Here is a 14,089-nt window from a genome sequence, read left to right as displayed (position 1 = left end):
AGCAAACCAATTTCGGACGCATGTTTAAGACCATATAGTGATTTTGAAGTTTGCAATAGCGAGTCTCCCCTGTTTGGAAAATCCGGTGGTACTCGCATACACCTCTTCATGTAGATCGCCATGCAAGAAAAACGTTATTGACATCTAGCTGATGTAAGTGCCAACCTCGCACAGCGAGCGATGGCGAGAAGACTTAGAACTGTGACAAGTTTAGCGATTGGAGCAAAAGTATCTGTGTAATCAAGGCCCTCTTGTTGGGTGTAGCCTTTAGCCACGAGACAAGCCTTGTATCGCCGATGCTACCATCTCGCATTTCTTTTGATTTTGTAGATCCATTTGCAGCCGATGGGTGACTTTCCGGTGGTAAAGACCAGTAAGGTCCAAGTCTGGTTTTGCTCCAAGGCTTGAATTTCTACCTCCATAGCTTGTCTCCAAGTGGGCATATTTCATGGCCTCGGTGAAGGTGGTGGTTCTTTGCTCAATGAATGGCATTCATAAAAGCAAAATGTGTAGGGGAAAATTGGGAATAAGACCACATGAGACTTAATGGGGTAGGGAATGTTACATCGCGATGCCGCCAAAGAGAGAAGGAGAACTAGCGGGGAGGCCGAGTTACACACATAGTCCGTGAGATGGCGTGGGCGAGGGGTGACGGTTGGACCGACGTGACGGAGATAGCCTTCGGTCCGTATTGGAGGTGGCCTCGGTCCGTAGGGGAGAGATGGCCTCGGTCCAAAGTGGAGGTGGCCTGGTCCGTAGAGAGATGGCCTTCGGTCCGAAGTGGAAGGGCCAGGGGAAGAAGGGGTAACAAGAGGTGGACCAGATACAGTGGGAAAACATCTTCATGAAATGTAACATCTCGTGATACAAATTTTTTTTATTTTGAAGATCAAAGACACGGTAGCCTTTTTTGAGCATATGGGTAACCGAGAAATATGCATCGCACGGCCCCGGGTCAAACTTGGTGCGACCAGGGTGTGATTATGGGCGTAACATAAGCAACCGAAGGTGCGAAGGTGGGAGTAGATGGGTGGAGCCCCAAATAATAATTCATGTGGTGTTTTCCTTTAAGATTTGGTGTGGGAATGCGATTGATGAGATAGACAATGTCAAAACGCATTCCCCCAAAAAGAATTGGTAGATGCCTAGAAGCGAAGAGCACGTGCAACCTCAAGAAGGTGGCGATGCTTACGCTCCGCAACACCATTTTGCTACGGGGTGTCAACACAAGAATGTTGTTGGATAATGCCATTTTGGGAAAGTAAGTGAAGCATAGGTTTTGAAAAAATTCCATACCGTTGTCACTCGAAGTTGTTTGATGCGGACATTAAATTGGGTGTGTATCATGGCATAAAATGAAGTAAAAATAGAGTATGTTTCAGACTTGTGGCGCATCAAAAACCCATACAGCCCGGTGTGAAAAATCATCAACCAAGGTTAAGAAAGAATGTGCTCCAGTGTTGGAAGCGGGTCGGTACCCACCCCAAATGTCACACAGAATTAGATTAAAAGGTTGTGTGCACCGATTATTGCTTATTGGAAAAAGGTAATCGTGCCTGCTTTGACGATGACAAACATCACATAAAGAGGGTAGGGGTGAAATAGAAAACCCGGTAAAGATGAAGATAAATGGCGAAGACGCTGTTCGATGGATGCCCGAGGCGTTGGTGCCAAATAACCGATTGTGAAGGGCGAAGAAATGGAGGTGCACATGAAGGCAAATCTGGCGGACAGAAGTGATAGAGGCCTTCACGCAATGTTCCCCTCCCAATTGGCTTCATCGATGGCCAGTCTGGACAACACAAAATGTGGGGAAAAAATGAGTGAGCAATTTTGGGTTTGAGCAAGCTTGCTAATAGAAATTAAATTAAAATTAAATGAGGGTACGTAAAGAACATCTTTGAGGATAATGGATGAATTGAGTAATTTATCTCCCTTGTGGGTGGCAGGGTAATAGAGTTCCATTAGGTAACCGAATGGGAGTAGAAGAAGAAAGAGGAGGGGGTTGGTTAAGCCATGAAAATCACATGTCAAGTGATCCCGATGCACCACTATCAAATAACCATGAAGGAGAAATAAAACCTGAAACGTTAAAACCAACCGGCGTACACTGGGTAGGTGAGTAGTAGCAGATGAAGAATCGTTACCCAAGAGAGAGATAAGCTGTTGATATTGTGTGCGAAGTTAAGCCCGGAAACAGGTGCGAATCGATAGTGGCAGCATTGACATGGCGTGGCAGGTCTCCAACACGATCAGATGTTTGTGCCTTCTTTGAGTGATGTTGGTGGCCCGGAGGATAACCATGAAGGGCCAACACCGCTCGGGTATGACCATATGCATTGCGAAAGATCGCAGAATGGGCGGTTGCGGTGGAACGGGCACCGAGCGGCTGATTATGGCGTCCCTATTGACGCGGTGTATCACTACGAGGAGTGACTCGGTTCGCAGCCATAGCAACAGCGTCGAGGGCAAATTTGGCGAAGAAGTAAGGGCGCGGCCGCTGTTCTTCTTGGAGAATAAGGTAATAAGCTCGATGGACGTCAAGCAAAGGGTCCATGGTGAGAATTTGCGAGCGGATAGCAGCGTAGCTATCTGATAATCCCATGAGCAGATGATATACACGCTCCGTTTGGGCAGCAGAATGAAGTTGGGATTGTGCACCGCAAGAACATGATGGAACTGAAATGTAAGATGAGAGTTCGTCCCAGAGTACCTTGAGACGAGTGTACTAAACGGCAAGCGAGTCGGTCCCTTGATGGATGGTAGCAATGGCCCGTTTGAGATGAAAGACTCGAGGGGCATTGCTACGAGAAAACCGTTCTTCGAGCTCTTTCCACACAGCAGCTGCGGATTCCGCGTAAATCACACTATCGGCAATGGTGCGTGAAAGGATGTTGAGAAGCCATGAGAGGACCATGAAGTTACAGCGATCCCAAAGCTGGACGTCCGGAGACGGAGGTGTGGGTCGTGGCAAAGTGCCATCAACAAATTGCATCTTGTTCTTGGCATACAAAGCCATGCGGACAGCACGGCGCCAAGTCGGGTAGTTGTCGCCTTCCAAGGGGGTGGAGACGAGGACAGTTCCAGGGTTGTCCGACGGATGGAGATAATAAGGAGAAGTTCCATCAATGGATGGAGATATGGTTGATGAAGACACTGCAGTGGATGAAGATGCAACAGTAGAAGCTGCAGGAGGATCCATTGCAATGAGTGAAGAGAAGAGTCAAAGAGCAAAAACGTGGATTGCCAAGATCGTTTAAGCTGATACCATGTAAAAATGGAAATTTGTTGAAATGCTTGAGTGTCTTTCATTATCAAAAACGATGAATTTAAATACAAGAAGAGGTCCTTTGATTGAGGGATTTGATTACAAAAATATGGGAAGATGGGAATGATATATGGGATGTGTATGCACTGAGTAATATGGGAGTGATTTATGGGATGTGTATGCACGAATATGGGAAGATGGGAAAGGAATGAACAAAAATGGAAGTCATGATAAGGATTGATTTGTCGAACGGTTCTCTTCCATTAGAACCATTAATATCTTTGGTCTAAAAATCCAAAGCTAGCGGTGCTGCCTCTAGTGAACGCCACGAGGAGTGAGATCCAATGGTCTATTTGTTTTGGTGGGTTCTACTTTTTTTGATAGATAAATGGTCTCCTTCCATTTAAAGATAATTTCATGGATAATGTTCTTCGGTGAACTTAGCTCCTCTGTGTTTGTACACAACTCTGGAGATCTGCTAATGAAATGGTTAGTCAAATTACTCCTAAATTAGTGCTGAAATTTCAATGCATGTCTTTTACAAACTAAACAAGGGACAAAGATTGAGTTAAATCTGAAAGGATATCAAAGGTTCTAGTTATCATTCATTGATTAGCCTTTTTCCAGCTAAACTAAAATCAGACGTTGACCAAGCAAATAAGGACCTTAAGAAAATGAAATCAATTTTTTTGAAAGTGAATCCTTACCTCAAAATGGGAGAGCACCTGGGATTACTCAGGGTATGATGGTTCGAATCCATCAGGATTCATACATTTGTTTTGGTCAAAAAAGACTTGATATCTTCTTTTTTTTTTAAGAAAAATGAAGAAGGCATTTGCCTATCCATGTTGACTGTCACTTTTGGTGGAATCATCCAAAAGTCTTGGCATGGGAAGAGCTACGGCCATGGGTGCAGGGTTATTTCCCTCTTTCCATTCAAATTCATAAGCTTCAGTTGCTGCTGCCATGGAAAAGTGAAATCAAACATATAGGGATATTATTTATCGTTGCATTTTTTATTTTATATTAGAGCAGGAACAGAGGAAGGTAGAGGGATGGCCATGAAATGTTTAATATAAACTTCCATCTTGGAAAGGTAAATGAGAGCTTTAAATCTTTTTTTGTTTGTGATATAGCTTTTAGAGGACAACCAGATTCTTTGAAATCAGTACTGGATTGAAGATAATGAACTTTTGACAAAGTAACGTAAACAAATAGATACAAGACCTATCAAGGTAAGGGACAGTTATTATATTTTCTAAGTTGACATAAACTAATAAGTTGCATAAAACAGGGCATTTAAGCTTATAAAAAACATTGAACAAATGTTTGGTGCAGGGTTGACCAATTGGTGTTCATGCTAAGGAGAGGATAATTGGAAGGCTTGTTGATTATTTAAGGAAAGGTATTGCTATGTGGCTATTTCCCTATCATTAGATACTTGTGTACTAAATACAGATTGGTATCTTATGTTTGTTTCTTTGTTTCACAAATGACCAAAGAGTTGAAAGTGTTGATCTCAGCAACTGATTTTTATACCTAGATGCAACTGCTGGCTTGTTATTGTTTCCATCCTTCGCTTAGTTCTTGAAGGTTGTCAATCAATTGGCTTGTGTACATGAACCTTCAAGTTCTCCAAAAGAGACTTATTTGCTAGAATCTGAAGTTACTATTATCAGAGCTAGATGGGACAGAAAAAGAGAAATCTGAAGTTACTATTATCAGAAACATCTATCATTGGAACAATGTATGAATCCTGGTGGATTCGAACCATCGTACCCTGGGTAATTCCCAGGCGCTCTACCATTTTGAGCTAAGGATTCACCTTACAAAAAAACATGTTAGAACAATGCTGATTATAGATAATTCTGACTGTACTTACCTCAAACATGATATAATTGGTCATTAATTCCTGTTAAAATATAAGGCAATGGAAATAGACACCCCATATCACAATACACTTATTAAAAAAGCATGAACAAGATTAAACACAAAATGATACTAGGTTTAATTCTTGAACAAAATTAAACATAAAACAAAGTAGGGTGAGTTATTGAACAAGATTAAACAAAAAAATCGCAGATGGAAGTTTTGCGGTACAAAAAAATTCGAAGATGAGCTTCCTTACAACGAGAGTTTAAAGGAGCAAATATTTCAGTCAAAGGAGCAAACATTTCAGTTATTTATTTTCAAATGTTGATTTTATCGGCCTCCAGTTCAGGTTTTTCCAGACCTGGAAAATAGGAAGCATCTGATGTACAGAGAATGAAAAAAAAAAAGCAGAGAGAAGAAGATGAGTCAGGGACATACCTGGTTAGCCTCACCGTCGCCGAAAAACTTGAAGAAGATGAGTGGCTCGCGGAGGGGAGGATTGAGACTAGTAGGAAGAGGGAAGAGAAAGAGAAAAGGAAACAGAGGTTTCGAGGGAGGAAGATGGATTTTGAACTCAAAGTCGGGTCGGGTTTCATCAAACCAGAGGGTGAGAGAGGAAGAGTGATTAAAACGAGAGACTTTTCTTTATGACCGATCGGTGTTTTAAGGTACAGCTGTAATAATCTTAAGGAGGTGCCGCAGCGTTCAGCTGCCGCCACGGCTGGACAGGAGCCGGATCCCCCAAGACCCTTACCTTTTCCAATTCCCTTTTAGTGCAAATTATGGTATATTTTAAGGGGTTTTATCTGCTCCATTTTTTACATCTCCATTTCCCCAATTTCCCTCCTCCGATGCTCGACGCATATCACATCTAGATCCAACGGCTAGATTTGAATTGAAAATTTACAATCTTCATTTTTAATGTTTCATTTTCACCCATATTGAGATATTGTTTCAAACACCGTATACTGTGTGAGAATTGATTCTTCATATTAGATCGAAATTTTTTTGATTTAATACCGTTTCCTTTTTCAGGTACGACCACATAGTCTTTATTCTCTTAGGTTTCCTATCCAGTACAATTTGTCCAGTTCCTCTTGCAGAGAGGGTAGAAATGACCATCTTAACCCCTGTCCGAATACACTATCCGGATGGGATCCACCTCCTCTTATTAGAGGCACTAGGGAACTGTACCGAACAGACAACCTGATAGGATAATTGTTGGACGACCACCACCCATCAAGTCCTTTACTTTTCTGTTTTTAATTCAATTTTATGGTTTATTTTAAGTCGCTATAATGATGGTCACCCCCACCCACAAAGTCTCGGATTAGGATCGTCTCCAAGGAGCAGGGAACGCCTAGGACACTGTCAATCGTTGGACTGTGTCGCACACATGATGGTCACCCCCACCCACAAAGTCTCGGATTAGGATCGTCTCCAAGGAGCAGGGAACGCCTAGGACACTGTCAACCGTTGGACTGTGTCGCACACATCCCTAGGCATACATCGAGATGCATGCGACACACCTAGCCATTGGATGCCCCCCGGTAGAATCTTGGGCGCACGCCTCCCTGGAGACGAACTCAATTCCAAAATCTTACTTTTTTGATTCCCTATAGTGGCCATAATGGTGGTGGGACCTGGGAACGACTACCACCCACCCAGAACCTTACTTTTCCAATGCCCTTTTAATGCAAATTATAGTCTATTTTAAGGGATTTTTATTTGTTTTTTATTTTTTTGGGTTAAGAGCTTGTATAATAGGGGGATAGGTTCACGGTGGTTTGAATTCATGATCTCTTATTTGAAGAGTTGATCTTTTGCCAACTGAGCTGATTTTGGGGATTTTTATTTGTTTTATTTGTGATATCCTTCATTTCTCCAATTTTCACCCGTCATATGCTCGTGTGTCACACCTAAATTGAACGGCCAAATTTGAATTGAAAATTTTACATTTTCATTTTCACCCAAGATATTATTTCAAATTCTTTACACTGAGAATTGATTATTCTTTATCGGATCAGAAATTTTTTTGATTCGGTACCGTTTCCTTATTTAGGATGACCACCACCCAAGAGATCCTTTACTTTCTTTTGTCCCTTTGATAAAATTTCTCTTTTATTATTAGGGTTAAATGGGCAACGCGACTCTAAACTCACCTCCTAAATGCACCACCCAAATCGAGCTTAATCGTTGATTTAATAATCTTAAATCTATTTCATTAAAAATACAAACACATTCAACGTGCAATCGGCTCTCCTGTCTTCTTCTTCGGCCACCACTAGCTTCACCCCATCCTCCCTGAAATTTTTTTTATTCAATACAGTTTCCTTTTTCAGAGACTACCACCATTTAGAATTTTTATCATCTGCGATTCTCCTGCTCGGTACAGTTCTCTAATGCCTCTAATAAAAGGGGGTGAATCCCACCCGAACAGTATGTTCGATCAGGGGGTGGAATAATCATTTAAACCCCTTATGAGAGGAACCGCACAACTGTATCAATCAACAAACCTCAAGGGATAAAGGTCCACACCACCGGACAGTTGGGCTACATGTGCAGCACCACAGGAGAGACGGTGCGTATTTACTACCTTACCCCTGCCCGAACGCCTTGCTCGAGCAGGGGTAAAGTGATCAATGCACACTGCTTCACCTAATTGTCACCTCTGATGCTGCACACGCAGTCCAGCTGCCGGAATTGACAGCATCTTTTTCACCGACCAATCCCTTTACTTTTTATGTTTCCAAATCAATTTTTAGTTTCTTTTAAGTCGCTATAATGATGGTCGCATCCACCTACAAAATCTATTATTTTGATTCCTGTCGGTGGCCATAATGGTGGAGGGACATAGGAACGACCACCACCGACCAAGAACTTTACTTTTTCCAATTCCCTGGAGTCCAAATTATAATTTATTTTAAGGGATTTTTATCTGCTCTGACAATCTCTATTTTTCCAATTTCCCCCTTATCACACTTAGAACCAACGATCAAATTTGAATTGAAAATTTTCACTTTTCATTTTTACCCTATTGAGATATTGTTTCAAATTTCCTATAATTCTATTTGAAAAAATTTTGATTCGATACCGTTTCCTTATTCAGGGCAGACCTGAGACCACCACCCACCAAGTCCTTCACTTTTATGTTTTCAATTCAATTTTATAGTTCTGAAAAAAAAAAAATTCAATTTTATGATTTATTTTAAGTCGCTATAATGATGGTCGCCCCCACCCACAGTCTCTTACTTTTTCGATTCCCATCGGTGGCCATAATGGTGGTGGGACCTGGGAGAGACTACCACCCACCAAGGCCCTTCTTTATTTTGCTAATTGGTGCAAATTATAGTATAATTTAAGGGATCTTTATCGCCCCCACTACTGGGGCGGTCAAGTGCCATCGTGCGGCTGGGTATCACCCAAGTGTGCACTGTGGGGCTCACTATACACACATTGGTGGTGCTTCAACCGCATGATGCGAATTTGACTGCCCCCAGTACTGGGGGCGATAATTTTCTATAATTTAAGGGGTTTTATCTACTACATTTTTTATATCCTCCATTTCCTCAATTTCCCTTCTCAGATGTTCGATGCATATCACACCTAGATCCAACGGTCATATTTGAATTGAAAATTTACGATCTTCATTTCTAACAATTCATTTTCACCCATATTGAGATATTGTTTCAAACACCATATACTGAGTGAGAATTGATCTTCATATTAGACAGAAAAAATTTTGATTCAATATCGTTTCCTTCTTCAAGGACGACCACATAATCTTTATCCTTTTAGGTTTTCTATTCGATACAATTCGTCCAATTCCTTTCATAGAGGGCAGAAATGACCACCTTACCCCCTACCCGAACACACTACCCGGATAAGATCCACCCCCTTTTATTAGAGGCACTAGAGAACTGTACCGAACAGAGAACCTGATAGGATAAGTATTGGACGTCCACCACCCATCAAATCCTTTACTTTTTTGTTTTCAATTCAATTTTATGATTTATTTTAAGTCGGGCTACAATAATGATCACCCCCACCCACAAAGTCTCGGATCAAGATCATCTCCATGGAGAAGGGAGCGCCCAGGACACTGTCAGCCGTTGGGCTGTGCCACACACATCCCTAGACGTGCACCAAGACGCGTGTGGCACACCTCAACTGCTTGCCCCCAGACAAAACCCTGGGCGCACAATTCCCTGGAGACGAGCTCAAATCCAAAGTCTCTTACTTTTTTATTCCCTTTGGTGGCATAATGATGGTGGGACCTGGGAGCGACTACCACCCACCAAGAACTTTACTTTTCCAATGCCCTTTTAGTGCAAATTATAATCTATTGTCAGGGAAGTTTTTCTGTTTTATTTCTGACATCCTCCATTTCTCCAATTTTCACCCTTCATATGTGTCACACTTAAATCGAACGGCCAAATTTGATTTGAAAATTTGAAAATTTCATTTTCACCCAAGATATTGTTTCAAATACCTTACACTGAGAATTGATTATTCTTTATCGGATCGGAAAATTTTTGATTCGATACCGTTTCCTTATTCAGGATGACCACCACCCAACAAATCCTTTACTTTCCTTTTTTTCCTTTGGATAGAATTTCTCTTTTATTATTAGGGTAAAATGGGGCAACACGACCCTAAACTCACCTCCTAAATGCACCACCCAAATCGAGCTTAATCGTTGATTAAATAATCTTAAATCTATTCCAATAAAAATACAAACACATTCAACCAGCAACCGGTTCTCCTGTCTTCTTCTTCGGCCACCGCTATCTTCACCCCACCCTCTCTTAAAAAGACCTGCAAAAAATATGTCCATCTCTAATGAAAGCATCTTAAAAATCAGGTAATCAAAAGTCCGGTGTTTTTCCGGGTATTAGACACCGGACTTTTGAACCCAGCCCAGGGTAGCATGAACATTCCTGCTACCCATGTGGCAACAAAATTTCGTTCATTGCAGTTTGTCACATATTGGGGAATCTACACACCAAACCATCAACAACCTCTTGTCCAGATCAGGCGTTGCATAACAAAAAGTATTTTTCTTTTATTTTTTTTTTAATTTTTTTCTATTCAAGATTCTTTTTTCTTTTCTTTTCTATCCAACCAACATACCCTAAAGGTGTTTTCTTTGTTTGCTTCCTTCAATTTTCAAGAAACAAACTAAAAAAAAAAAAAGAGTTATCAATCCACAACTACTGAATCTGTGAGAGAACATTCCTTTCCTAATTTATTACCAACATTCGATAGTTTAGCATTGGGGATACAACCTCTCCGTGAAGTAGGGATAAGACTACATACATTATGACCCTCACCGGACCGCACAACAGCGGGAGCGTTGTGCATTGGATCAATAGGTTAGCATCCATACTTTTTAGCAACATTCAATAACTTACATGATGATCTCAGAAAGAACGGTGAAAGGAAATCTTAAAATTTTCCTTTCAAATTCACCCAATAAAAAAAAAAAAATTTCCTTTCAGCAGAAGTATGCAAATTGATCTTACTATACTGTTGAATACACTTCCAAATTAAACTTTTCATAACCTTTTTAATAAACATTTGAACTGGTAAGTTTTGCAACCATATATAACTTTGGACATCCAAGCACATCACCAAGAATCCAATGACACCTCTAATGGCCGATAAGCTTCAGACAAGAAGCAACATTTAAACGGAAAATTACATTATTTCGACAAAAGAAATCAAAAACTGAAAACAGGGTCCTAAAAAACAAAGAGAGAGAGAGAGAAAACAAAGACATTTATTTCAAACTCATTAGTCTCACAAGATTTTCAAGTTTGAATCTTCAAGTTACAACGTTCACTTGATTCAATCACATCACTCTCACCTTCATGCCACCGAATTCTGTGAAAGTAGTAGCACCTGAACAACAGCAAGGTACGCTAATTAGGATAGATAATGACTCAGTATAATTTAGACAATCAAGGTTTTACCCTGATTATTTATCTTTCAAAAACCCTAAATTTTTTCACTTTATAAATTTGAAACAGGTTGCAGTCTAGTCTAGGAAAAAAAAGATGCTATAGTCTCTATCAACTACAACCTCTGCATTGATATAACGATCAGAGTAAAGCCTAGAGTAGATTTCTAATGAGCTCATAAGATTATGTTAGGGTTTAGGGTTTAAGCACTGGTTGCTTAAAGCATTATACCCTGTGTATCAAGTTTGAAATACCCAGACTGTTGCCTTCAGCTAGTATTTATAGGAAAAATAGGGTTTATGTTAGATTGCCCCTCACATCCTGAGTCAAAACACAAGTAAGATTATATTAGAACATATAAAGAGATATTACCATAATACCCTTACAGATTACACTACTCTCCAAGTGAAAAATGAAGACATTAAATATTTTCTAGATAGAAATATAAAAGATATTAAAATTCCATACCAGATCATATGCGTTGGTACATCAAGCTTCCATCGTCTTCCTGCTTTTTCTGCCAACCTGGCTGTTGATCCATCCATCCAGTTAGTAATGGACATTCTTTGATTTTCAGAAAGCAGAGGGAATTGAGCATGTGAAGCACTTTAAGTTCCTCTAGCATGGGACAATCCTTGAACATAAGTCGATTAAGGTTGGGAAAAGGAAGCCAATCACTGTTACCATTCTGTTCTACAAGCCAAATTTTCAAATTAGGCATGTTTTTAACTTTAAGCATCTCAAGCGATGAAAACCCAATTCCGCTTCCACTTCCAAGAAAAGAGTCATTGTTCAACTGCTCTATTTGATCCATTTCACTTATAGAAAGTGTCTTAAGCATTGGGAGACGCCAAAGGGGAGGAAGATATTGACATCTTTTGCAATTTCTCAAGGAAACTTTCTTAAGTTTTCCAAATGAACTGGAGTCATTAGTCATCCGGTCTGGAAAACTCCAACCACCATAACCTAATATTTTTAATGTTTCCAGATTACTATGTCGTTGGAGGCCTTCAAGAACCTCTTCAAATCTATAGTACTGTCCAGTGGGTTCCTCAGTCCACTTCAACTTCAATTGGCAAAGAAACTGTTTATCATTTAGTGCAGCCTCCTTAGCGTCTTCCAACTTTAGGACATTTTCAAGGTTAGAAATGCACAGTGATCCTCGAAGATTATTCATCTTCTTCAACACTCCAATATTTTCTTTCTTTTCTTTTCCCACAACAAATGGACAAGAAAATGTCTCAAGCATAGTTAATTGCCCAATTCCTGGTGGCAAGGAGTCTAAATAGTGATTTTTGTCTAACAAAAGCTTTTTCAAGCTACGAAGATCCTCCAAGCAAGGCAAGTTTTTGAGTTTCTTACAACCATTGAGTTTCAGTATCTGTAAACTACGAAGTTTACAGATGGTCTTGGGCAACTTTTCAATTATAGATTTAGAGAGATCAAGGTACCGGAGGTGCTTCAAACAACCAATAGAATCTGGAACTTCAATGGTGGAAGAACAACTTATATCCAACACACGCAAGCGTTTGAAACATGTAAATTGATTATAAGGAAGTTTAACTTTATGATGGATGCTTCTCTTGCCTCCAATGTGCAGAAGGAAAGTACGCAATCCTTCACATCCAGCAAGAACATCAGCTGTGTTCACCAAATAATTTTCACAATGCAGTGAAAAATGGCGTAGACAATCCGTCAAGCGGGATAAGTAATCTGCTACAGCTTCACTTTCATTTATTGTCAGACATTCTCCACAAGAAACAAACTTTGCAAGCTCATGGAAATCACCCTTCAGTTGGTAAATATCATCTGAATTTAATAAAAAAAAGGAGCTTTCTAACAGCTTATCAAAATAACTACTCCCTATATCTTCTAACTTTTTGTTCTGTCCGTCGTCCCGAATGAAATCTTCACCCATCCATAATTGGACTAAATTTTCTTTCTCAAATTTATGATTCCTCGTGAATATTGAAAACAACACAAAACATTTTTTCAGAGGTGCAGGGAGTTTTTTATAGATTGACCATGATGAATCAATAGAGGAGGAAGGGGATCTGGAGTTCAATATTGAGCTCCTTGCAGGATCAGAGATTGAAGGCATTACCTCGTTCATCATTCTAGCTGAACTCTTGATACCTAAGCTCTCAGGAGTTATGGTTTCAGATGAGGAGAAAAAGCTGAATACCTGATTGTAAGAACTTTGAGTTGGTTGACCCAATTTCTCGGATCGGGCAATTAAAATTTCGTCCAGCTCGTCCTCTGCTCGATAGCTTGCATATCTAAGACGTCTGATCTTGGCCAACGCAGAGCTATCCAGTAGTTGATCATACTCCACTTCATCAAGTATTTGCTCAATATTAGCGATGTTCCAAGAGAGTGTATGTAGTTTAGCATCATCACTGCTAGACAAACCAAGTTTAGATTTGAAACAGTGAACTATATCCGGAAGGTAGGCAACAGTTAGAAGAGTTGCAGCGGCAGATAATGGATCAACCTGCAGTGCCATGGCTTCGATCTTTTCTTAGAATTGGAGAGAAAATACACCTTAAAGAAAGAAGGTTTGCAATGCTAGCTATGAATTGATCATCTTGTTATCCTCTTGCAAATTTAAGAGGCGAATAAGTGCATTAAATTGATCGATCGCAACATTATTCAAGAGTCAGTCAACATGACCAATGCTTTAGTTTAAAAAATAAAAAACATGACCAGTGTGGGTAGGTGTGGTGAGAATGTGAGATTCCTTGCCGACAAAAAATGCAAAGATATTTTGGTGAGGGTGTCAAGTGTTGTAGTTCTGGGCTATCGCTAGATCCCATAACGTAACAGTCCTTCTTAAGTACGGGTGTCAATTTAGGACCGGAGCCGGTAATCGGATCAGAATCACTCCGTTGGGAACTGGAATTGATCTACCTAATAGTTTACTGGTCTAGATCTAGTCTTAGTGATAGGTTACTAGTCCAAATCTGGTCTGGTCCCAGGAACTGTT

The 14,089-nt window shown here is 40.3% G+C and overlaps 1 protein-coding gene across 1 annotated transcript; it reads right to left on the bottom strand.

The window, feature by feature from the left end:
- Positions 1-11,575: 11,575 nt before the first annotated feature.
- LOC122648038 (putative disease resistance protein At3g14460) lies at positions 11,576-13,609 on the bottom strand. The gene is made up of 2 exons (XM_043841310.1): positions 12,323-13,609; positions 11,576-12,226 (listed from the first exon to the last, which is right to left on the bottom strand). The coding sequence occupies exons 1-2, from the start codon at positions 13,607-13,609 to the stop codon at positions 11,576-11,578; spliced, it is 1,938 nt and encodes a 645-aa protein (XP_043697245.1).
- Positions 13,610-14,089: the final 480 nt, after the last annotated feature.

Source organism: Telopea speciosissima, unplaced genomic scaffold (assembly GCF_018873765.1).
Source record: "Telopea speciosissima isolate NSW1024214 ecotype Mountain lineage unplaced genomic scaffold, Tspe_v1 Tspe_v1.0381, whole genome shotgun sequence".
In the NCBI taxonomy this organism is placed as follows: Eukaryota; Viridiplantae; Streptophyta; class Magnoliopsida; order Proteales; family Proteaceae; genus Telopea; species Telopea speciosissima.
Note: the sequence above shows the minus strand (reverse complement) of the source record. Positions and strands in the feature narration are given on the sequence as shown.